General features: G+C 42.8%; 1 protein-coding gene across 4 annotated transcripts in view; it reads right to left on the bottom strand.

Moving 5' to 3' along the window:
• Nucleotides 1–27,125, bottom strand: part of asic2 (acid-sensing (proton-gated) ion channel 2) — a 388,082-nt gene that overhangs the window by 36,299 nt on the left and 324,658 nt on the right. For all 4 annotated transcript variants that reach the window (XM_084070957.1, XM_084070958.1, XM_084070955.1 and 1 more), the window contains one exon: nt 1,204–1,354. In XM_084070957.1, the coding sequence (XP_083927083.1) occupies nt 1,204–1,354 (151 nt within the window). The remainder of the gene's footprint in view (nt 1–1,203; nt 1,355–27,125) is intronic.

Raw genomic sequence — 27,125 nt, 5'->3', positions numbered from 1 at the left:
TGTAAAGCGCTTTGAGTAAGCGAGTACTAAGAAAAGCGCTATAAAAATGCAATTCATTATTATGTACATAAGAAAAAACGAATGCATTTAATGCATATCGTCGCTGTTGGGCAGAAACCTTTTATCTCCATATTTCACCATTGAATCTTTTTTTCCTTTTTTTTTCATAAATGAAGGCCTATTTTGTACTTTGTCTTATGACAATGTCACGCAAAAAGTGAGAAAATAGCCAATCTACAATGGCGCAATGCGTTGTGATGAAATAACTCAGCCATGACAAGACCCAGCAGTGTCTGGAAAAGCAACAAGATCAACTTCCCTGTGAAGGTCAAACTTTACAAGGTAGTCTCCATGCTCTTGCCTATGGATGTGTGACTTGGACACTCACAGCTATCACTGAATGCAGGATACAGTACAGCCATTCGAAAACAATTATTACAGGAGGATGCTGTAGAGAACATCAGACAACAGAATTTGTCTGATTGAACCACAACTCACAACAGTCAAATGCCACTTAAGCAGTGGTGGAAAGTAACATAACATAACAAGTAACAGTACATTTACTTAAGTACAATTTTGAGGTATTTGTACTTTACTTGAGTATTTCCAATTTCTAATACTTTTACTTCTACTCCACTACATCTCAGAGACAAATATTGTACTTTTACTCCACTACATTTACTTGAAAACTTTAGTTACTAGTTACTTTTCAGATATAAATTATGATATAATGAAACATACATTAACCACTTATACCTTATACCTATTTTACACCTAGGCTATTTGAAAATAGCAGATCTACAAGCTCACAACGCGTCGCATCGCGACACGTTGTGAGCTTGTAGATCGGCTATTTTCAAATATTTCGTACTTTTACTTTTGGTACTTTAAGTTCATTTTGATGCCAATACTTTTGTACTTGTACTCAAGTATATTTTTAATTCTGGACTTTTACTTGTAACAGAGTAGTTTTATATTGCAGTATCGGTACTTTTACTTAAGTAAAGAATTTGAGTACTTTTTCCACCACTGGGTAGTGTTATGGTCACATCACACGACATACCTCCCTGTCAAAAAACATCCCACAGGGGACAGTAGGAGCCAAGTGAGGAAGACACAGACAGAGAACGTCCTGGCTAGACAAGGAATGGAGAGGCTGCCCTGATTCACCCAGCAGAATATGGAGAGCTGTCAAGATCTTACCTGTGTCGCCCCACACTGGTAAGTATTCATCCTGCTGGATGTCCAACATGATCTCCAGGCCATTTCCTGTCCCTCCTTTCATGGTGGTGCGGAGTGTCTTCCCTTCCTCGGCCGCATTGAACATGTAGCACTTCCCGTATCGGGTGAACACCTGAGAGGAGAGAGAGAGACACACAGAGAGAAAACATGGTTAAGAAATGGCTAGCTATTACTGGTGTGCGCCTTATACAGTACCTCCATGGTGTGCGCATATATGGATGTGTGCGTGCACCAATAGGGGTTCCCAAACCTTCCATGCCAAGGAGCCTCAAATAGGCAAATCATCTATTCTTAGGCTCAAAACAATAATAAAAAGATAATAAAGATAAAAAATAGCAAACAATAGCTGATCTAAAAGCCCCCTAACACGTTGCATTGTGACACTTTGTGAGCTTGTAGATCTGCTATTTTTTTCAAAGGTTTTAGATTTTTATGTTAATTATTTTTGTCTTTAAGTAATGCCATGCCCAAAATAGGGATGCCGGGTTGAAAGTGCTTAACAATAATTTTATGAGTTATACATACATATTTTCATACACACATGTGGCTGCACGAAGATGCTAGATCATACATACACTCATTATTTACACTGGAGCTAATTCAGGGGAGTGCCAGCCCACCACAGGTACTGTAGAAATGTGCAGGCTATCCACCTGTTTCCTAGGCTTTTCACTGTGTTCCACTTCCTGTCTTTTGATCCAATGAAATCCAATGAAACCGGTCAGATGACTAATGATATCCAATGAAATCCGACAGGAAGTGGAAAACACACAGCCAAGAAACAGGTGAATACTGGTATGATAATTGCAAACTCCAGGAGGAAATAAACATGTACTCAGCCAGGTGTTTCACATTTTATGTTCAGTTATTATGCTGTCCCTTGTTTGGCCATGGTATAGCAATTCACCGCCAATAAAACAGGGACACCTCTTATTTCATAGTAATTGTCCATGTGTCTCTCGCACACGCGCACGCACACACACACACACACACACACACACACACACACACACACACACACACACACACACACACGGTGACTACGGACGTCACTGTGGAGAGTGGCTTTGTGACGGACAGCTCCGGTAATAAAACACAGCCTTATGGAAAGGCACTCTCCTCCTTCCTCACCTGCTCTCTGTCTCTTTCCGCCTGGGCCCCTCAGCCTTTATGGCTCTTATTAGGCAAAGTTGAATCCCTGCGCAAAAAAAACAGACTAGCAAGTGGAAAAAATAACCCGAGGCAATTTCCCATGTAATCACTTAAAAGCTCTGTGCGCTGTACCATCACCACAGTAGAGTTCCAGAGGACCTCAGCCAATTTAGGAAATGTTCCACTCCACTCTACTCCATGCTGTGTACAGGTCCAAATTTCTGTTCATTTTAACGGTATGTAAAATTGTGTGTGAAGGCTGATTTTCTTTTTTTCATGTACGGGTCCATTTCTACACTCCCAGAGTAACACTCTGTATTTTACTGTGTGTGCATACCATCACCTTGCAACCAACAGCCGCCAAAAAGTAAAGTCTGAGGCACTGTTCAGTTACAATGGTAGGGTGCAACTTCCTCCAGGAAAAGCATGTGTGTGTGGCACATGCAAACATGCAAATGAGACCACACTCATGGGGGTCCCTGCTCATGAATTCATAATCACCACAACAAACATAGACTCCAGGGCCTCAATGGAAACAACTGATGCGAGACTGTATTGAAAACAAAAGCCCAAGAATGGATGGCTCTCAGAGAACTTTGCGATAGGACGTTATCATCAGGATTAAAACGCGCATGTTTCTCTACACAACCACAATCACTAAACCACCTATCCTGTAATCCCTCTAGCCCAGGGGTCAGCAACATTTTTGACATGAAGTGCTATGTTTTTATTCAGTGTGCCATATCAACACTTGATTATGACACCACATCAAAATAAAATATTTCCAACAGATTTTGATTGCCAAAATACATAACAATGACTTTTTGTTTTCTTTCACATCAGGACATTGTAATGATCATTAGACAATAACTCCACCAATCTCCCAGACTCCCACCCCATCTTATTCATCAGTCAGAGTTCAGGGTTTGCGTATACCTAGGCATTTGATTGACTCTGCCTTGTCTGCTTGATCTTCAAAAGACCCCTCATGTCTCAAAGTGATGTTAACATGGGATGTTCAGCTGGTGTGTAGGCTACATCCTCCAGGGTGAACACAAAACAACATAGGCTGCGTGAAAAGGAGGATTATATGCAGGAGGTAATTTGCATACAGATGCGAGGGAATTTAAATTCATTGACTACATTTTCAAAATATATTTTATTTTAAAAGAAACATCCACTCTCACAATGATGCCAGAGTGCCAGTGATTACTGTTACCTGTGCCAATGGTGGCACCTGTGCCTAGGGTTCAGTACTAGCCCTGCTAGCCTTAGTTAAACAGAGTTGGCTCTATACTTACTCGTCGGCAAGAATAACCAATCCACAAGCTCACAATGTGTCGCAATGCAACGCGTTGTGAGCTTGTAGAGCGGCTATTTGTGTCAAAGTGCGACGTCATGATTTACACATTTTGCATGCATCTGCTCCAACAGTTCACTCAATTAACTGTTGACAACCACTTAAAGGTGCTGTACTGTAAGTGGTATTGTTTGGTTGAAAGTTTTTTGTCAAAAGGTTAAAGCTCTATATTCTGATAGTTGCGACCGTAGGTCGCACTTACTACAGAAAGCTGCTCCAGGTGTCCGTCCGTCACTCCGTCACTCCGTCACACACGTCACACTTTTGCCCTGCTCATATCTCCGCACCCATTGCCCCGATCCATGCCACATTTTGCACACACACTCCTTACCTGCCAAACTACACCCTCCAAGGACCCCCGGAGCTCCAGGGACCCCCAGCTGCACATGTGGACAAATTACCAAATGACCACCCCAACGGGGCTGCTCACGGGGCATTCCCGGGGACCACCCACTCCTGGTGCTCCAGAACGGATGCAAAAGTGGTGGCGCCCCCAGTGGAGGACCCCCTGCCACTGCAGCTCACATAAAATGCCGTAACTCGGGGGCTTGCCCCCCACAAACAATCCCTCCTTTCCCCTATAAACACACTCTCTCTCCCACACCACACACACACACACCAACAGCTCTTGCCTGCACACCTTAACTAGGAACCAATCGCCGTTACAGCCCTCTTCTGTATACCCCCACCAAACTACACCTTGGAGGGTGTAGTTTGGCAGGTAAGGAGTGTGTGTGCAAAATGTGGCATGGATCGGGGCAATGGGTGCGGAGATATGAGCAGGGCAAAAGTGTGACGTGTGTGACGGAGTGACGGAGTGACGGACGGACACCTGGAGCAGCTTTCTGTAGTAAGCGCGACCTACGGTCGCAATTACATTCACCGATTCACACACCGATGGCAGAGGAAACAATGCAAGGCACCAACCTGCTCATGAGGAGCAGTTAGGGGTTCATCAGTGTCTTGCTCAAGGACTTCAACACTAACACAAGGGGAGACCGGGATCGAACCAGGCACCTTCCGATTGCCAAGCGGCCGCTCTACCTCCTGGGCCACTGTCGCCCTATAGTGCCCTATAGTGTTCTAATTCCAGTATTGTCTGTTAATCTTTTTGTTTTATCACTTCCAATTTCACTTGTTTATCCTGTATCCTGTATGACTGTTCATTCCTGATTGAATGAAATTGGTATCCTGTCCTGAAAATGGATTTTCTGTTTACTAGAAGAGCTACAGACAAGGAGACCCATGTTACTGAACAAACACTCTATATTACTGATTGCGATCGGCAATTTTCACAATTTATGTCTTTGCTTTGGGAAAACTTTCACCTACTGTACAATGACATGCCCAAAATAATAGGGACGCCAGGCTGCAACACTGCATGCTCATTACCTGGCTTTGGATTTGGCCGTCCTACAGGTATTTCATTGACATGATTGATTTCCAAGCCGATGCCATATTAAGTGTGGACAGGATGAATACAGAGTAAAATATCAGAGGTGTCTGGTTCATTCTCATCTAAAATACGGCTGCTACCGCCAGATATGGATCTACATAACATAAATCCTTGCTAAGAGGCGTCAGAAAATGCGAAGCGAAAGGAGGTAATAAATATTCATGCGCCTATCGCTCCTTGTTTGCAGATACCTGGAACGAGACTGTGACCGCTGTATTTGTGAATTACACGGCGTGGAGTGACATAAGGTCCATGCACGCCAGTACACAGATAAGAGAATCACCATATGGTGGTGATTGCCATCCACAAACCCAACACTCATCTCTCAATGTCAACAATGGAGATGAACTCAATCAGAATACCTCGTTAGCGCTGGTGTCTCAGCGCAGCCAAGTGTCTCCTAATGGAGCATAGCATGAGCTTCATTTAAGCATCTGGTACAAAATCCTCCCAAGAATTACAGTAAGTAGTGCATTTAACCCTGAATAATTAGTTGACACGGCCATTTCAGCATCTATGTATGCACATGGCATATTTACGGTACATATGTATGTAAAATATATATATACGTGTGTGCAAATACAACATTTTCTCTATGCTCTTTCCACCTATACTACGCTGTCAAGTCTGTTCTTAGCCTGTGTAAAGTACACTTCTCTCTTTCTCTCATGAGATACTGTATGTTTGCAGGTCAACCATGGCTTTCTGAGGGACACTGTCTGCCAGATATTTTTCTGTCAGCGCTAATGATGGCTGACAGACACAGTTCTAGGATCTGGTCAGCTTCCCATTAGACTTAAGCCAGACAGATAGGCCCCCTTGTCAGCACCTGGATGACAAAAGTGCTAACAAATCTTGACAATGTGGCTCTGCCATTCTGCAAACGTTGGTCTCTGACCCGATCCCCCCCCCCCCCCCCCCCCTTTCTCTCTCTCTCTCTCTCTCTCTCTCTGTGGCTCTTCTTTTATTACTCTCCCTATCTGCTGCCTCAGGTGAAGCTGTCAGAGAAAGTAATGAGTTCTCAAACCTCTCCAGAAAATGGAGATACCACTGGAAACACTCCTTTGCCTGACAAAATTTGAAATCATGTTGAGAAGATACTCATCGACGTTCATTTAGCAAGACAAAGTGCTCCTGTGAAACGGTGACGAGATATCACTGACTGTCTGCCTATACTCTATGTATTCTTAGAACCTGCCGTCCATCGAATATATAATAAAGAGAAACACGTGCCAATTTCTCTGTCAATTAACACAAACAAAGAATAAAGAAAGAATAAATAAATCATATTCTTTAATACTATAAAACAAAGCAAAATGGAAGGATCATTTGAGTTCATAATATGCTGGAATTGATCTGAGCATGTTGAGTTGCTTATTTTAGTGTGTTGCTGTTAGGCACTGCTGCATCTGTCGCTACGCCCTCGCTGTACCACTGTGCAATAGGCCCTTTAATGTTGTGGAATGCTGTGTCTACTTAGAATTGGCCTTGTAATGTTGTAGACAGCTGTATCTACTGTGTATTTTAATGTTTAGAGTTTAAAGACAGAGTTTAAAGACACATTTATTTATTTATTTTCACAAGTTTTCTTTCTTGCTGCAAGTAACGACTCATTTGTGTTCGAATTGCAAATGACAGCAATGACTTATAACTTCAAGACAGAGAATTCTACAAGATTCTACAGTATCTCTTCAGATCTATCGCTGAATCTTTAGTGTTGATAATTTCTTAACTCTTTGACTGTCAATGACGTGATTTCTTGTCATATTTTGCAATGGCTTACACCGCCATGACGAGAATGACAGTGGTTTTACGATAGAGGGCACTCTTCCCGGTCTTCCGCATAACAGGATCACCCAAGAAGAGTACACCCAGAAATCACGTGATCACAACAAAAGGAAGCTGGTTTCGTTCAGTATTATAGGATTTATAAAAGTCAAATGTTCTCTGCTTTCTGTTGTTTTTGGCAAAAACAAGCTACATTCAACTGCTCATAATTATGGAATGGATTATCTATCTGGATTATCAATGGCACGCTTTTTCCCCCCACGATTCTCCACTGTGAAAAATAATATTCTAGGATTTTTCAAAGGTTAGTAAAAACGCTCGGATTCGCTGGCAGTGGCTTGATACTGAAAAACTCTGGCAGTTAAAGAGTTAACTGCAAACATACAGTGCCTCTGTGGAGACTGAGATAATCAGGCGGTGGCTCTGTATGCTGCACTCCTCTCTTGGGTATTTTATCTCTGTGTATAAAAGGCATTGGCTCTGGGTTGCAGCACGGATGGCCTGTTGCTGTACATCGCCAATCGATGTACTGTATGCAGAGCGACGAGTGTTGTCCTTGATTTGTCTTTATGATAGGATATCAGAAGGGCCCCTCGGGAGTGCTCCGCCTCCTCTGTGCTGAGAGCCTATAGCTCCACCTTAACGTCTGTTGTCTCTTTACTTCTTAAACAAACGCTAAAAATGTATTGAGTCCAAACATGGGAAATGTCAGAGAACTCAAAGTCAGATTCTGTCCATATCACATTAGGTCATTCAATCCTGGCGAAAGGTCTGTTGAGCGAAATGAGTGAGTCAGAGCAATCACAGTTGAGCTGCCAATTAAAATGCTTTCCAACCACCAAACGCATCTTGTTGGTATTCACTGGGGTCAAGTGTGAACGTCTGGAAGCACAATGGTGCAAAATATGACGACCTGTACACAGCAGGTCAGTGACATCATCGTTAGCAAGTGTCAGGATGAGAGGTCTGTTAGCGCCAGACACCCAAATCAAATTTTGAGACATTGGTGCTCCTGGCTAAGGTGAAGACAGAGGTGTGTCATGAATGAGATTGTGTGTGTGTGTGTGTGTGTGTGTGTGTGTGTGTGTGTGTGTGTGTGTGTGTGTGTGTGTGTGTGTGTGTGTGTGTGTGTGTGTGTGTGTGTGAGAGTGAGTGAGTGAGTGAGAGAGAGAGAGAGAGGCACAATGTGTACATGCTTGAATGGAGAAACCCTGTAATTGTGGTTTATACGCTTAACTTATTTTGAACTGAAATATGTTTAACAGCATCGCCACAATAGTTTAGTTTAGTGGATGACTGACTTCCTCTATCAACACCTGTGGATTTGCCTCTGGGTCCATATTTTCACACTTGACAGGAGCCATACATATATACAGTATATCTAACTATATAAATGGCGACCAACTTCCGCACCCTCGGTGTCCACACCCCACAGCTCTGTTATCGACTAAACAACGCACCGCCAGACCACATGTCGCCAACTGACTCGCCACGCCGGCCGCGCTGAATTTACGCCTCGCGTAGGGGACATCTCACTGCTCAATACACCTTTTCCACCGCGCAACATAATTAATTCTACTCACCAAATGTCGGACAAAACGGAAGGGGAGGCAGCTTCGTACCGTTTACCGTGCGCACGACCTCATCACCACAACTGCACGCAGCCGCTGCGGGGGTTTTTTCCTTTTTTTCCAAACTTTTTTTTTGGTCACCATTTTCTCCAGGCACCATTTCTGGTGTAACGTCGGGTGTTTCTTTTCACCAGCCAATCACCTTTGACGTTGCCACGTCCGTTGCCACGTCGCGCTGACGTACGCTAAACAAGCGCTGCCGTGCGCACAATGCAAACGAGCCCAAAGGCGCGCCAAAATCAGCCGACCATTGCTTAGACACAAAGTCAGACCTGGCAACGCAGCCTACGCCAATCATGTGTGAGAGATCTACAAGCTATGGGGCAGAGACGCCACCGTATCTTAGCAACAACTACAGCGCTCACTCTCATTGGTCGTGTCACGCTAAGAGCAGTCTCCAGACAATGGCATCGCAGACAGCTTGCTGTTACTGCTGTAGCCATCACAGGCAGTTGCAGCACGACGGACAGGGCGCTGTGATAGCTGCCATGTCGCTAACGCTAACCTGGTTGTCATGCCTGCAGCGGCTGTGCAATCACTTTGTCAACAATGCACGTTCGTGTGGTGAATGTCTATATTGCTGCTCAGTTCGTCCATTGTAGATGGTGTATGTTTGTGTGTGTCTTCTGGAGAACTATGTCGCTCCACAGCAACTACAGTAACTAACGTAATGGCAGGACCGCCCCGTGCAACAGATGTTAGGCTGCATTATGGTCATGTAGTAATTTCAGATAATTTCGCTCCGATTACAGCAGTGTTTATCAACCCTTTCACGCCGCCCCCCCCCCCCCCCAAATACACGTACTTGATCTGGGACCCCCCCATTCTGTTTGACTCCGTTCCACAAGTAAATATTGTGAAAATAGCCGATCTACAAGCTCGAAACGCCTCACGTTCAGAGGCTTTGTAAGCTTGGAGATCGGCTATTTTCTACATGATTGCCTCTTTCTTACATTCTTTGCCAATGTGGCCCATGTTTTCATAGCATAGTTTATTGACTACTTCTGTTGCAGAAATGGCCATTTCCTTTACTTTCGGTTTTTTATTGTCTCCGCCAGGCCGAAAGGCATGGCGCAACACTATGTTTCACCCCCTGTCCGTCCGTCTGTGATAGCTAATCTCTCACATCGTTGACTTGATCGCAGCAAAATAACAGCCCGATGTGGAGAGTCAGTGAGAGCTGGATAAACGACGTAAAATGTGTCAAAAGGAGTCTGTACGGCTGTCGATAAATGAACACATGACGTTGGTGGGAGAGCAGATACTCTGTCTTTTGGACAAACAGCAGCGTGGTGCTGATGTTTGTTGTGTGAAGCAGCTTAATGTCAGAGTGTTTGTGTTGGAGCGCCTCAGTGCGGCTGCAGAGTTCATGTGCAACCTCTTCCAGAGAGACACAGAGACACTAGAAACTCTGCTGGGGAAAAAAAACACTGCTGGGCATTGACTTTCCTATGGACATTGATCTACACACTGCAGGTATATCTGCTACACACACAACATCAAACTACACACTGCAGGTATGATGCAGCGTTTGCATTACAGCCAGCATGCCAGCGTAGTTCCCATATGGTTTCAAGGTGGCCTAAACCATATGGACCCCATGTCAGCAATGTCAGCGGCATCCACTTCAGTCCCAACTGCGATGCCCATGCAGGCTATAAGTAGCTTCTACCTGGCCCTTAGGTGGGCCCCAACTAGCCATGTTTATGTGGGACCAAGGCGGGTCCTAACTGGGTTTGCCCATGCAGGCTTTAACTGGGTTCTACCTGGGCCCTAGGTGTACCCTAACCAACCACAGTGCAGTGCCCATCGCTCCAATTGTTGTGACGTCAGGGCTCTCAATACTGCACATTGGTGGAGGAGGAGGGGCCGCAGGGCGACCGCACACATCGCTGAACCAATGGTAGCCCACGGATGTTTCCTCTGTGGATTTACAATCTGCCCCTCTATGCCACATATCATCCGCACTACAGGGTCTTCACTGACCGAGCCACGGCCCCACTGACCCTCATGACGCTACGCCACTTAAACGTGCGGCAGCATGCGCTGGGTTGCCAGGTTTGCACAGCCTGCGCCAGAAACAAGCAACCACCTTGATGAAAAAAATAAAAACACCGAAATGGTCCGCAATGTTCCAGGGGTGTCCCCGCGCGTCCCAACACTCCACAGGGGGTCAGTGGACCATCAGGGGGTCCGCGGACCCCCTGTGGACCCCCTGAAACATAACAAATATTATTTCTTCACATTTTTTCCTTTTTCAAAAATTTTTTTCCACAGTTTCACTCCGGCGATTTGGGTCCCCCAATATACACACGGCTGGGCCCCGTGCGCGGCTGGGGTTGAGGGGGGCGTAGCCCCCCGAAACTCTAGTATATATATATATAAATTCTCCCCAGGGGTGAAAGGACTTATTCATATACAAAGATATACATTGGTCTCATGTTTAAGCCAAATATTATAATGTAATATATAGAATATAAATAATATAATGAATGTCAAGTGTAGAAAAAAATAAAAACAATGACGACATAATGACAGCAAAAGATTGTTACTCCCCCCTACCCCAAGCCATATCCTTTTGAATTTATCCTACTGTACTTTCTTATCTCTGCCTTGCGAGTGGCTTGTTGTCGATCCCCTGCCAACAAACTGACGGATTATCTAAAAAATGAAAAACAGGGCTTTATTTTTTTCTTTGTTTTCCTCTCCTTTCAGCCCTCCTTCTCTGTGTGGTGTCTGTCTGTCCATTCAGACCATGCCACAGGAAGACCCTGAAGTGCATGTCAACGTACAAAGGCCCTCGCTTTTTTTCTTCTTTATTTTTTTTACTTCCATGGGGTTGCCATGGAGACCGTAGCTGGTTACAAGAAGTCAGATCACGTGCATCAAGTCGCCCTCATCTCCCACCACTGACATAGCAAATCCATGTCTGACCACAGAAAAAAAGAAACATGCCCACCAATGTCCTCAGTCACATTCAACCATGTCCACCCGTTTAAACATTGAGCTTCTTCTCCATCAATGGTTTGATTTTGAAAAGGCCAGTGGAACATAAATCTAGAGCAAAGACAAAACTAGATGATGAACCAGCCTAGGCAGATGAATGTGTACACTTAAGGCAATCCCTGCTTTAGATGTACATGTACTGTAGCTGTTGTGCTGTTGCATTTTGGAATATGCAGAATCTCTACCTGTCAGTTCATGCAACACAGACATTCCACAAAAAATGTCTGTGGAAATGTTTCCATATTCCATACTGCATTACACTACACTGTCAGTCCAATTGTTTTCGCTGTTATTAAATAAGCAAGTATTAAGACACTTCTGTTGCTCGGTCCATTTAGTTTGGTGGCAGGTTGAAGCAAAAAACATGAGGAGCAAATTGAAACTTCAAAGCATAACTTTGAGCTAAGTTGCTCGATCAGTTCTCCTGCATGGGCTCCCAGCTTCTGGTTGCCATTGGATTTGCATAAGAGGCCTATTGTGATATGGTGTTTTTGTTCCTCAAATCGATTTCCATTATCTGAGAATTCAGCAAGCTTCTCTCTGTAAACGAAGGCAGTAAAAAAAACACCACGTGGGGAAGAAGAACAAAGGAGAAGAGGAGACAAGTGGGGATAGAGTAAAAGAGAGAGAACAAGCACAGTACAGCTTACTGTAACAGGAAACAAGGAACAAAGTTTATAAACAAATTTCTTTGCGTTGCAAAGCATGCACATTTGGGGTGCCTTATGTAGCATGGCATAATGTAGCATGGCATTTGCATTGGACGACATAGTGTAGCATGGCATTTTTGTAATAGCTTTTATATGGACGACATAGTGTGGCATGGCAGCTTTTTAATGTATTTTATATTGGACGACATAGTGTATGTAGCTTGGCATTTTTTTATGGCTTTTACATTGGACGACATAGTGTATAAAATGTTTTTTACATTGGACAACTACATTAAATGTAGCATGGCATTTAAAAAATCTTTTTACATTGGACAACATAGTGCATTATGGCATTTATTTCATCGTTTATACATTGAACTACACAGTGTAGCATGGCATTTTTTATGTTTTTTACATTGGACGACATAGTGGAGCATGATATTTTTGAATGTTTTCTACATTGGATAACATAGCGTAGCATGGCATTTTTGAATGTTTTTTACATCGGAAGACATAGTGTAGCCTTTAATAGTGTAAAGTTTTTTTTACATTAGACGACATGGCATTTTTAAATTGTTTTTACATTGGACGAGTTGCGGCACAGCCAGTTAGTGCAGTGACAGTATGCTCTTCGTGAGTGCAAGTTGGAATCTGACCCGTCTTGTGTTGCATGTCTCTCCTCTCTCTCTGTCCTTGGTTTCGTGTCTCTCTACACTGACCCATCTAAAATAAAGCAAGACAAAATGCTTAACGCAGCACGCACTTTCTTCTGTGGCTTCTCAGCGGTTAAAGTGGTTGTAGCCTACTACTATGAGAGTAGGTAATGCAGAGGGTTGCTAGACTTGCTACTATGGTAACAGGGCTGGCACTCATGGTTAATCATGGGTTTAATCCAGAGTACATTGAATACAATGGAGGACCCCGCTGTGTGTACGTAAGCACCTAGTGCCTGGGCCACACTTACGTCATCTCAAGCTTGTGGGCCAGCGCTGCACTTAAGACTGCAAGGCAGAGGCAAACAGGGACCTTGCAGATTTTTATAGACAAAGTGAAGTAATTTTTTCCTTTTCTATTGCAATAAAATTTGCAAGGCCACAACAAAGTTGTTACAGATAGTGCTTGAACCCTTATTACTTATAATTTAATACTGCCACTTAGCCTATTGGTAAATCTAGGTACTGTATGCATGTCGTACCTAAGCACTCCCAGCACTTTCTAGGCTGTCCGCCTTTGCTTAAGGTGGTTATTTATTTATTTCTTGGCGACACAAATATTAACTCAATGTAAAGATAATGGGCTGATATTTTGTGTCTATGCCTGAAACGATGCCTGGACTGATATGCATGAATCGTGCAAGTTAAACATGTTCTACTCAAGTGATTTTCACCAAAGCGAACAGAGCAACAACCAGTACAGGACACAGTTGGAGAAGAAGTTTGTTGTTGCTATGTGTAGATTTCCTGAGAAATCACGGTGAATAAACTGGAGAGAGAGAAAGTTTGTCTCTGTTAATTGGTCTTAATTTCTGTAGCACCTTTTTCCAAAGCCCTTTACAGTGTGTCGTTATATTCACCCATTCACACACTAAAAGAGTTTGACACCCCTGGTTTAATAAAGCATGGATTCCCAAAGTGCGGTGCCCCACCCCTTGGTAACGGTGGTTTAATGGTTGTAGTAATGGTTGTAATTACAAATTACTAGTGGGATTTTTCAAGAAGTAAAACATGCAATTAAAACATTTCCTTAGTAAACTGAATATGTTTTTTTATTTAAAATTACAAATATACATGAATAAATCAACTAAATGCACTTACGCTATACTTTAAATAATTCATAATAAATCGTATTATTTTCTTCTCTCATGTGTCTCTGCCAATGGGCATGCAGGTGATTGGGAGTGTATCATCCCAGTCGGGTTGTAGAATGGGTGTGATGGCTAAAAAGTTTGGGAACCGCTGATGAAGGATGATTTATATTTCACAACACCATGTTGTGTGAGAAAAGTGTATATATTCTACAGGAAAAAAATCCGTGGGGCAAAAGTTTGCGTCAACACTTTTTAGTACACAGCATTTTGACATCATATGACATAGGCGCCCCCCCCCCCCACACACACAACCCCCCCCCCCCCCCAAAAAAAAGAAGGTTTTACATGACTTGTTCTGAATTTTATGGAGCGTATTCAGTATATTGTCGCACCCAAATGTAATTTACCTTGCCAGTCAATAATAAATACTTTACTTATTTTATGAGACAGCACATAAGCATGGGAGGGTGGTGCTGGGACACAAAGGAGAGTAGAACTGCTGCCAACCTGATATTTATGCTCTTAGAAGAGAGCAGGGGAAGCAGAGGGGGTAAAGGGGGGGGGGGGGGGTAAGGTGCAAACAAAAGAAAGTGAAAAAAATACAGAGAGACACTCTTGGGTAAACTGTAAACTGTCCTTGGTGAGGACAGTGTGGTGCAAATCCTCAGGCTTAATGGAGTTTACACTGAGGAGGTCATAGAGACAGAGCGGCCTTCACCTCTGCTGAGAGAACCTAATCGATTAACATGGCTATGGATGGCCAATTGTTCAACAATGCCTCCCACTCTGGTTTCCTCACTGCCACACACGCACACGCACACGCACACGCACACACACACACACACACACACACACACACACACACCCTCTCCCCCAACAGCAGACTCATTTTTTCTTTTGTTCTGCCCTTTAAATATCCTCTGGTATAGAAGCAGCTTGAACTGGATATGAAAACAAGATATGACACAGTCATATTATACAGTATTGTGGGTCGTCTTTAGATCCCATATTCTGAGAGGACATTGAGCCCTCATTGGCTGAGGGACCAGCCAATGAGGAAAAAGTGATGCAAAAGTCAGGACTAGCGAGTGTAGATGTAGACCAGGTTTTGCAACCTGGTAAAAAGTCTGTCAACTTTCAAGGTCTTGAGTACCGGTAATTATTATTATAACTAACAATCACATAACAAGTTGGGTCAGAACAACCAACTATTCAATTAATGCTGTTGGGTTTTTGTTTGTATTGAACTTATTTTGATGTCCTTTTAACACATTGCAATCGTAAAGGACAGAGATACAACACAGGAAGAAATGTTTTGGAGGATAGTCCATGGATTTCGGCATCCTCTCCATGGCCCTCATTTATCAATGGAACGTGGAAACCAGCTTAAATTCGAGCCCAGGAATCATCTCACGTGTGATTTATCAAGCAGGTGTACCCTGTCAATCACAGCGTGCAAATGGATGGTGTGTTGATAAATCTGACAGCAGCAACTGACCGTCATTTAAATAACACACCCTCATTTCAGAAGTACGTCCCTGCGAGTTCTTCTGGGAAGCAAATAAAAAAGAGCAAATTCTCTGGTGGAAAGTTACCCCCAGTGCCGCTTTAGACTCCACAGGGGCTCTACGCAGGATACGGGACACATGCATGTGCGCGCAGCGCGCGTGCATGTGTCCCAGGGGTAGAGTGGCCAGTAGAGTGGCCAGTAGAGCGGCCGGATGGAAGCCGTGAGGTTTCCAGTTCGATCCCGGGCTCCCCCAGAGTTAGTGTCGAAGTGTCCTTGAGCAAGACACTGAACCCCTAATTGCTCCCGATGAGCATGGTTTCCTCCACCATCGGTGTATGAATGTGTGTGTGAATGGGTAAATGTAATGCACAATCTATGTTAAGTGCTTTGGATAAAAAGTGAGGAAACCATAAGGTAGCAAATGTTTACAGTTACAGGTCATCACAAATTCGGGTTACCATGGCAGCGCCTGATTGAGCCATATTCTGAAGGAAGGTGACGACTTCAGATGAAGAACTTCTGTCTAGCTGGAGATAGCTTGGTGCCATTAATGTATAAACAATTATGTTAGCTTTGTGAAACCACCTTACGTTGCCCTGGTTACCATTACTGATAAGAACGGTTTAAAAGTGTTGCCATTCTTACCAGCTCAGAGAGAATATTTCCCTACTTCGGGAGAGAACACTTTTTACCATTGTACTGTCAACCTCATCTGTTTCTCTCAATAGAGTGATTTATTATTCAACCATGGCTGTCTCTGTGTTTTTAGAGTCACGTGTTGTCGAAGCAGTGTGTTTCTGTTTCATAATGTACTGTTTGTACATTATCAAGCAGAAAACAGATGTTAATAGCCTTTTGAATTGGTGAATTCCACACCATGGGACAGTGTGGACAGGGACTTGAAAGAAAGTAGAAAAAGTAAGTAGAACACAGGTGAAATCCTGTGTTCTACTTTCTACCTTCATCTTCTATACTTTTAATATTATAATTTTGACTTTATAATGATGCTAGAGGTTCAAAATGTATACTAAGGAGCAAGGGCCAGAGAAAATCTCCCTGTCTGACCATCCATTCAATCAGGGGTGTCAAACTGGCGGCCAGTGTGGCCCACAGGATGATTTGGGGAAACAAACGACTTTATTCACAACCATTTATGTATCTGTATGGCAGCTGCTCTCGTTGCTCTCTTGCTGCTATATCTTCCTACCACTGTTTGTAGCGTGCTGTGCCGGTAGAGTCCATAGACAGGTTTCCTGTTAGTAAACATGAGAGGATATGACCGTGCAGATCCGGGGGTAGCCTATAGAGGGCGCCATTACCCGCAGCAGCTCTGGTCAAATGTCCATTCATAAAATAAATGATCTTTACCGGGTTTAATTAAAGTAGATTAAATTATGCAGTTTGTAATACCTTGTTTACTCAATAAAAATGATTTGTCGGAAGTTGGATCTGTTTGTATATAATAGCAGCATTATGCCTATTATGCCTATAATAGCAGAATTATGGCTATCTAACTCCCGAACATAACAACAGAGTGAACGGCGCAACAATTCGTTTCCCCCGAGCATGCGCAGATTGCGCATTCTGCTCTGTGATGACGTCGCGCGGAAATCCGTCTATAGACCGCAATTAACCACCCACAACCCACCAGTCTGTCCAGGGCCTCAACGTGGCTACCTCATTCCCCCTCTTTGCAGTCTGTGTGTGTCACTATGAGAATAATTACAACATGGAAAGGTACAAAGAAAAGATGTGATGGCTTAAGAGTGAGTTTTAGAATCATTTCTAAGTCTTAATTGGACGGAACTCTCTCATAACTTCCATGTAGCCTATTCAATAGCTTTACAGATCTAAAGGTTTCTTAATTGATGTAATGAGGTACAGAGGTATCATTTTCAAACAAAATATTTTCTCTGCCCACCACAGCTCCCCCGACCAGTGGGCTGTTCTGTGAGATAGAGCGAGCCATAAGACTATAAGTTATAATACTGACCATAAAAGTCATTCTTGCTAGGCAATCTTCTTCAGAATCCCATAGCAGCCAGTGTTTTATTTTTTTTATTTTTTTAACCCTGCCCTATCAGGGTAAAAAACAATTAGCATAGGGTTTTACATTTTTTTCTTGGCACGTTATAACGTTTAATGTTCTCCTTGTACTATTGCCTGCTGGGGATAAAACCTGTCTGATCTGGGCTAATCTATTTCGGATCTTACTTGCCAGAATACAGGTCAGTAACTTGGTTGTCATGTGGGTGGAGAGAACGCATTACTCATTTATTATGAAACCAAAGGTTTTTGAGATCCATTATTGTCAGCTTATCTGACTACAGATTTAAAGAAACAATACTTTTACAAGCCAGGAAAAAAACGGGGGGTAGCCTAATAAAACAACTGAAACAAGTGAAAGCCTGTTCCCTGCCCAGCTGAAAATCCACCTAATCCAGCGTGAAGACCTTTGCAACCCTCACGGATGCTGCCCATACTCTTAAGGAGATGGATAAGTAAGTATTAAGTAAGTAAGTGGAGATGAGAATCCATGTGAAGTTAAGGTGGATGATGGGGGGAATCTCCAGAAGGAACTGTTGAGCAGTCCTGTGGTCACATCATTGACATCAAACGGAGCAGGCTTATCGACGATGACAAACGCAGACTTTCAGGGTTTTTTCAAGGTGAAAAATAAATAGCAAGCAACTTTTGGATGTAGGGAGAAACTGTTATGTTTGCTCACTTTGTTTACTGTAACAAGGAATTACATTTGTCTGGTTAATCCTCCTATACTGTAAAATGAATAATGTCCTTCTGTTTTCCCTCATCCGTTGTTCGTTAGTTGGTCAATTGCTCTCCTTCTTTGATCGTGAGGCACTTAGTTTTGAAAAATGCTTTACAAATAAAAGTTCTATGTTGATGCAGGTATGTTGCTGCAAAGCCGGGGACCCAAGTAGGAAAACATACGTCATTCAATATCATCATTATCATTAAATTGGTACTTCAACAAGATAATTTATGGACAGACAAACAGACAGACAGACAGACAGACAGACAGACAGACAGACAGACAGACAGACAGACAGAGACCAGCTACAACCATAATAAATAGGGCTTAAGTAAGTGGTTAAGCTGAACTTCATGACTATAATATTGTTAAATAATGCTGCTGGCTTGACACGGCTTGCATTTTACCCACCTCGACGTTACAAGTCATTAGACCACCTTGGGCGATAAATAGAGACCCACAAATCCACCATATGGTCGGGATTTGGGGGAGATTTAGGACAGCTCGCGGGTGTCCGGGAGCAGATGCTAATTCCCGGGAGACTCCTGGAACTCCTGGAACTTCCGGGAGAGTTGTGATGTCTAGATGTTGGACAGATGGCTGGTCCACAACATGTCACCCTCCTTGGTAATGAACAGTTTGGTTGAAGAGCTTGATAACTTCACCAGTCTACAGCCCACAGCAATACAGCATGTTGACTGAGAATACAGAGAAGGAATATTTAATTTCAGGACACCGCCGCCACGCTTGGTATTCCTCAAGGTTCTGAGGTGATGGTTGGTCACAAGAAAGACATCAAATAAAAGGAAAGTAACTCTGGGTCAATCATCCTGTCGACTGCATCACTGATTGAACTGCTCTCATTCCCTGCAGCCTCTCTCTCCTTGAAGTATAAAACAACGTGTCCCCTCTCTCCGTCACCACCAGGTCCATCACTGTCAGCACGCGTCAATGTTTGGAAGGTGTCCAGATATAACTGTGCACCGCCCCTCGCTCATCAATCACATCACGCACTCCCCACTCATTATTTTTAATAAGTCATCCCCCAGCCGAGGGCCCGACGGGGCGCCGCCTCGTCTGTCACTGCCGCCCATCTTTGCCAGGGCTGATGCAAGGTTGAGTAATGGGCCGGGGGTGGCAGCTCCTAATCACCCGCAGGAAACTAGCTCATCTGACTGAGACGTCAGATCTCCCTCAAAAGCGTCCGTAAAGGCATGTTAGCTTTGCTAACCTTTTATCTGTTGTGTCAGTGCAGCCTCCTTACCGCACTCACTTTCAGTGGTGGACAAACTCCTCAACCCCAGTACCTGAGTCAAAGTATAGATACACCTGGTCAAATATTACTCTATTAGAAAGTCGCTCTGTCAAATGTGTACTTGAGTTAAAGTACTAGAGTACTTGCTTTAAAGTATTCAAAAGTATATGCTTTTTTAAAAAGCACTTTTTTTTTATTTGAAAAGTACAAATTACAAAGTAAATTTTCTTTTTAATATCAATGCCTTACTGTAATCAAATTCGGACGTTTCCAAAAGTAAGTCAAAGATTTTCCAGACATTTCAAAAATATCTAATAGCGAAAATAGCCGATCTACAAGTTCACAACGTGTCACGATGCTACGCATTGTGATCTTAAATATTTGTCTTTGAAATGTGGTGGAGTTTTTTTTACAGACACTTCCTCAGAAGTGTCTGTAAAGACGTGTCGAGACGTGACGAGCTTTGCTGAGCTCCTTTTATCTGTTGTGTCAGTGCAGCCTCCTTACCCCACTCACTTTAGGGAAGAGTAGTTAATTAGAATTTTATCTAATAACAATTGCTATATTAAGTAGAATAATCTAATTACTCAGACCACCTGACTTGGATCTAAACACTAGATTTGATCCCTAGCGTAAATGATTGCCTACACTTGTTTGATCAATACCAGCAGTTACGCAAGTCCCCATTCTGCATTCAATGAGGCTTGTATGCGAGTATCTAGACTAGAGGAGGACAAAGAGGTGTATTTCAAACAGCCCATTAGCACCATTAACACATTATGAGGCAGTAACTGGGCCTTAGTCAGAAACGGCTTACACGCACGCACGCACGCGCACGCACACACACACACACACACACACACACACACACACACACACACACACACACACACACACACACACACACACACACACACACACACACACACACACACACACACACACACACACACACACACACACACACACACACACACACACACACACACACACACACACACACACTCTCTCTCTCAACCCAGAAATACCCTGTTGTTGTGGAATGTCTAGTGTCGTAAACAAAGCTGAACTTCAATAACAAACCCCCAGATGAAAGGTCGTCTGTGTACTTATTAATGAGTAAGAGATTATTCATATTCATATGGCCTACTTGGCCTGGCTGTTTGTACCTTAAGCTGAATGGCGTTAGTAAGCAAGTCAAGAAAGGGCTGTCAACAACAAGCACTATACTGTAACTATAACTCATGCAACTATGAATGTAAATGCCTTTCATCATGAGATAATTGCGATGGGATTTTAAATCCCCTCTCTGCGACACAATGTGAGCTTGTAGATCATATATTTTTGGAGCAGCTCTAGCAGATGCAGCTAGGAACAATCCGTGCTCAAGACAATACAGCCTCTGTGAGGAATAATCATCTCAAATAGCGTACCGTGATGCCGTGAATCCATAGCATCATTGTGCCATGCTGTGTCTGTAGCTACAGTAAAGATAATTACCGGACAAGTGCCGATATGTACGGCACAAGTCACATTAGTCTATTAAAAAATATTTGTGTTGCGCGGTGGCATTTTTCTCCAAACCACAGCACTTAAGTTTCATTAATCCATAGCGTAGAAAATAAGGAACAGATTGCTATATTATAAAGTTCTCTATAATCAGCAACATGTGGGTGATAATTCTATGTATCAAATATGATCTTATTCCAAGGCAATCAAAATAATGCTACAGCTCGAAAAGTAAATTTTGTCTTCTCTCTTCCGTGGCCAGAGAGGGAGAGAGTGTACGATTGCACTGGACATAAGGCATAGCGCAGCCGGTTCTAAAAGGCAATGGCACCTGGCCCGCTGATTGGTTTGATTAATGTAACGCCCAAACCTCACCTATGCATAATGTAAGGGGTAGTGCAGGTGTTTTAGGGATAAGGCTGGTGGGGCCCACGATAGGCATGATAGGCGTGTCGAACGCCTCTTACTCTATGCTTAATCCCCAAATAACGGGTAAAGCATCCTTCGCTGACGATAGGGCCCATGTTTTTTGTGAATTAATAACCTCAGACTCCACCATCTCTCCAGGCTATATTATGGGATCGGCTCAGAGTACATCTGACTCAATTAGAATACATAAGTTTTGCCCCAAAATGGATTTCCACAAGGCCTGGCGGAGATATGCACTCCACTCAGTGCTGCTTGCTAGTGATAATTACAGTAATTGAAAAGAAAGTACCGATCCTGAATAAGTTATCCACATAGGCTCCACATTTGCCTCTCCATTGACTACCAGTATAACATTTAAGTTTCAATGGAAATGTTTAAAAAAGTAATAAAACATTTTAAAAAGTTGATGGGGGGGGAAATAAGTCACATGGGGAATATGAGTTACGATTCTATCCCTATCGGGACATAACTCGAACAGCGCTGAGTCGAATCAATTGGACTTCGCAACGCTTGGCACGGCGACTCTCTCGCCTTACGGCTCGCTCCGCGGTGCCTCCTGTGGCTCAAGTCCGCTTGAGACACCGCGCCTCCGTCGTTTTTTAACGGCGCGGAAGTGGCCGGCAAGTCACCGCTTGACTGGGAGGTTTGACGTTTGGTCAAGAAGTCACAATCTGACTTTTGGGGGTGAGACAGTGTTGCCGGGCTAAAGTCGGTTGAATCTCTTTTGCCCTCTACACCAAATATGTTCACCGGAAATAGCCGATCTCGTTGCGATGCGTTGTAAGCATGTGGATCTGCTATTCTTTCCAAATGTTCGCCTCGGAACAGCAACGCTAGGGGTCAAGTGGTTAAAAAAATCTATCAGAAAGATGCAGTTTATTCAGAACAATATTCTGGAATATTAAGAATTCCAGAAGAATTCTTAATACTTAAAAGTGGATCATATCAGTTTGTATTTACAGCGACTTGATTTCAAAATACTGTTGCTGGTCTATAAAGCACTTAATGGTTTGGAGCCAAAATTTCTGTAAACTGTTGTTTATGAGAGTGAGATCATTTTATTTTCTTATTATCCTTTCATAATTTTTGCACTATTGTCTTAATGCTCTTTATGTTGTGTAAAGCACTTTAAATTGCCTTGTAATTTAAATGTGCTATAGACGGGTTTCCGAGCGACGTCATCACAGAGCAGAATGCGCAATCTGCGCATGCCTGGGGGAAAGGCGCGTTCGAAAATACAGCCCTGAGCGGCAGTGAGCGCACTGGCCAATACAAACTAATAGGCGAGTGTGCTCCGGTGCGTAATTTCCAAACGCACCCATAGGCTTACCCCCTCCTCTGCGCGGTCATATCCTCTCAATGTTTACAAACATGAAACCCGTCTATACTCTGTGATGTGAATCACATCATGTGATCTCATTGTTCTGGAGCAGAGCAGGGCTACAGCATGCACAGATTTTGCAACAGGCACCAGAGATAGCTCCGCTTCATTCTGTGATGCTCGGGTATCCTCCCTATACTGTAGCACATTAATTTCAGTTTTACATTGTAAACGAGGAGGAATTGCAATAACAACGCTGTCCGTCATGCCGATTAAAACCTGCACAGGTGAAAACTTTCAGCCAGGTTAGTAAAAACCTCAGCCTACCAGCACTCCTGGCCAGAACCCAAAACCCATTAGTTTATTTCATGCCAAAGTGACTCCTCCTTATGAATTAGTGATTTTGGCATCGGTTGCAGTGAGAGAGAAGGCGAGGAATGCTGAATGAAATAATGCAGAGCAATATACTGTGTCAGCATGACTGCTATAACAGCACTTCACATATGCTGTGCACTGGGGCCATTGGCCCATGAAATAACACAGATAATAAAAATGAAACAACCGCTGATCACAGAGATAAGGAGCAAATTTAAGTCCTCAGTGTTAATTTGAATCTGACTCTGAAAGTGCTGTCAGATCCGTATGGGTCCATTTCTAAAAAAAGAAATTGTCTTCTGGAGGAGGCAGTGGTGTAAAGTAACTTAGTACATTTACCCAAGTTCTGTACTTTACTGGAGTGTTTCCAATTTGCAATGCTTTTACTTCTGCTCCACTACATCTCAGAGGTAAATATTGTACTTTTTACGCCACTACAATTATTTTGTAACTAGTTACTGTAGATTTTGATTATTATTACAAAACATGCGTTAACCACTTCAGCCCTATGCATACAGTACTTACGCTATTTGAAGCTCTACAAGCTCACAATGCGTCACAAAGCGAGGCGTTGTGAGCTTGTAGATCTGCTATTTTCAAAGCATTTTTATACATTTGGAAACTTGTGAAATGGGACATTCTAGAAAATGAGTACTTTTACTTTCAGTACTTAAGTATATTTTAATGCAAATACTTTTACTCAAGTAAATTTGGAATACTGGACTTTTATTTGTAACAGAGTATTTCTACATTGTTGTATAGGTATTTTTTACTTAAGTACAAAATGTGAGTACTTCTTCCACCACTGGGAAGGAGGAATATGAAGTCAATTTGCCCAATGGGACTTTTACTCAAGGCCTTTGTGTCACAGCCAAGAGCTCCCAAAGCAGAGAGAAACAAGAAAGAATGACATAGATGTCATGATGGACAGCGCAGGACCCCCCCCCCCCCAAAAAAAAGAAAATAGTTTTGGGGGTACAAAAGCATGGGATGAAAAAAAAAAAAAAAAAAAAAAAAGGAGGTCCGCGGTCGTCCCCCCCCTTAGGGGTCCCTGGAGACCCTTGGGGGTCCCTGGGGGTGACCTACAGACACGGCGAAGGAAAACTGTAAAGCCACAGCCATGCGATGTTGCACATGAACTCTGCAGCCGCACTGAGCAGAGATGCTCATAGGCCTGCGTCCTGCGTCGCTGACGCACAATATTGTGAAAGGACGCATTCATGACACCGTCGTGCCGTCGTGGCGTCGCACTAGAGTTGTCACCAACAACAGAGAAAAATATAAAAACCAGAAAAAGTGCTCCTCGGAGCACAGGTCTCCGCCAGGTCAGGTAGGTTATTGTGGGCCAGCAATTTTCGGAATTCGCCAATCAGGATGGAATATAAAAAATTTGACAGATCCATCTTGATCACTTGACTATAGAGATCATGTGTACTGATTTGCATGTTTGGACAAAATTAAAAGTAATATAAAAAAGAAACATCTGCCTCCTGGTGGCGCTATAATAGGGCAATGTTAAAAGGGTGGCGTTTGTTCTTCAACGTAGTGCAAATGTGCGTGCAAAGTTCCACCACAATTGGACGCTGTGTTCATGATTTGCGGCATTTTGTTCAAAGCGGGCCACTCCTGCAAACTTTAGATGTCAATGTTAGCCAATCACGATGGAATATGAAATATCAAACAGATGCATCTTGATCACATGACTATAGAGATCATGTGTACCGATTTGCGTGAAATTTGGAAAAAATGTGAAGGCTTAATCTAAAAAAAAAAAAGTTTTACATAAGTCGGCCTCCTGGTGGCGCTATAAAAGGCTAATGTGAAAAATGCAGGGCAGATATTTTTCCTTGGCCTCTAGGGAGTATGTGTGCAAAGTTTCACGCAGATCGGTGCAGATAGTTAAAAACACAAATCTGCCTTTTATAGCGCCACCATGAGGCTGATTTGAACATTTTCAAATGGCATTTCTTCCTCGGCCTAGTGGGAACATGCGTGTTAAATTTCACATAAATCACAAGCTGCGTTCATGATTTGAGGCATTTAGTTCAAAATGGACCAATCCTGCAAACTTTGGAAGCCAACCTTAGCCAATCAGGATGGAATATGGAAAATCAGGCAGATCTGTGTTGATCACATGACTATAGAGATACTGTGCACCGATTTGCGTGATGTTTGGATAAAATCTGTAGGAGTACTGTCCAAAAATGTCTTTTGCACAAATCAGCCCCCTGGTGGCGCTATAAAAGGCCCATGTGAAAAATTTGGGGCAGAGGTTCTGCTCTGGCATCCAGGGAGTGTGTGTGCACAGTTTCACTGCGATCAAGCCAACGGTGCCAGAGATTAGCTGTTCACAGACACACGGACACACACACACACAGACACACGGACGGACAGGGGGTAAAACATACTCTCTCGCCATGCCTTCGGCCTGGCGGAGACAATAATTTGCGATAAAATTATTAGTGCACGATAAGTATCGGCCCGATAATTATCGGTTCGATATCAGGAATTATGACGTCATCACGATAAAACCGATAACATTAATAATAGCTCCGATAATATATAATATTTGTCAACTGTGATCTGCATGGACTCTCAGTTAGACACCGTTGTACTGGAGAAGTATAACTCTCGGTTAGACACCGTTGTACTGGAGAAGTATAACTCTCGGTTAGACACCGTTGTACTGGAGAAGTATAACTCTCGGTTAGACACCGTTGTACTGGAGAAGTATAACTCTCGGTTAGACACCGTTGTAGTGTTGTGCTAGTGGTGTGCTAGTTACTGAAAACCAGTGACTAGTTACCATTACTAGTTACTTGTCATGTAAAAGTAACTCAGTTACTTTACTAGTTACTTACACCAAAAAGTAATGCGTTACTGTGAAAAGTAACTTTGAAGTTACTTTAAAAAAGAAAGGGCTCCCATTATTGCCCTTATAGCCTTCATTTCAGTACTGTTATTGCATTGGAGAATAATACAATCTGTTGATCAACTTGACATGCATTTGCATCACTGAACTCTGCTAAGCAATGTGGTCAATACCAGGGGTTACGATATAGGATTGTAACCTGCTGGTCCCAATGTCCGGAATGAATCAAATGTATCAGACATCTGATAAAAAATACCGGTCATAACTATATTTAAGCATTAATTACAATTAAGCAGGTGCGTAAATACAGCCTAACACTTAGGCTTACAGCATTATATTTTGGATTGAGCTATTTGAACATGAACCATGATGAACGAGTAATATACACATTTTATATACAGTAGCAGGGTCATCTTGCACAAATACATTAATTACCTACACTTGTGCCTGGCAATGTCCTTCTCACCCATTGACTTGCATGTTAAATGATGGCGTTTCCCCTTAAAAAATAATCGATCATTTCAGGAGCAAGAGCTTAAAAATCTATTCTAAATCTAGTCAACAAGGCCTGCAGTAGGCTATGCACTGGACAAATATGCATGACATTATTTCAATACACTAAAAACCAGTGGTGGAAAGTAACTAAGTACATTTACTCAAGTACTGTACTTATAAGTACAATTTTGAGGTATCTGTACTTTACTTGAGTATTTCCAATTTCCAATACTTTTACTACTACTCCACTACATCTCAGAGGCAACTATTGTACTTTTACTCCACTACATGTATTTGAAAACTTTAGTTACTAGTTACTTTTCAGATATAAATTATGATATAATGAAACATACATTAACCACTTTAACCCTATTTTATACCTAGCCGGTCTACAAGCTCACAACGCGTCGCATCGCGCCCCGTTGTGAGCTTGAAGATCTGCTATTTTCAAATATTTAGTACTTTTACTTTTGGTACTTTAAGTGCATTTTGAT

The sequence above is a fragment of the Gymnoscopelus microlampas genome (assembly GCF_963454915.1).
Source record: "Gymnoscopelus microlampas genome assembly, chromosome: 11".
Taxonomy (NCBI): domain Eukaryota; kingdom Metazoa; phylum Chordata; class Actinopteri; order Myctophiformes; family Myctophidae; genus Gymnoscopelus; species Gymnoscopelus microlampas.
This window is presented reverse-complemented; position numbering and strand designations above follow the sequence as displayed.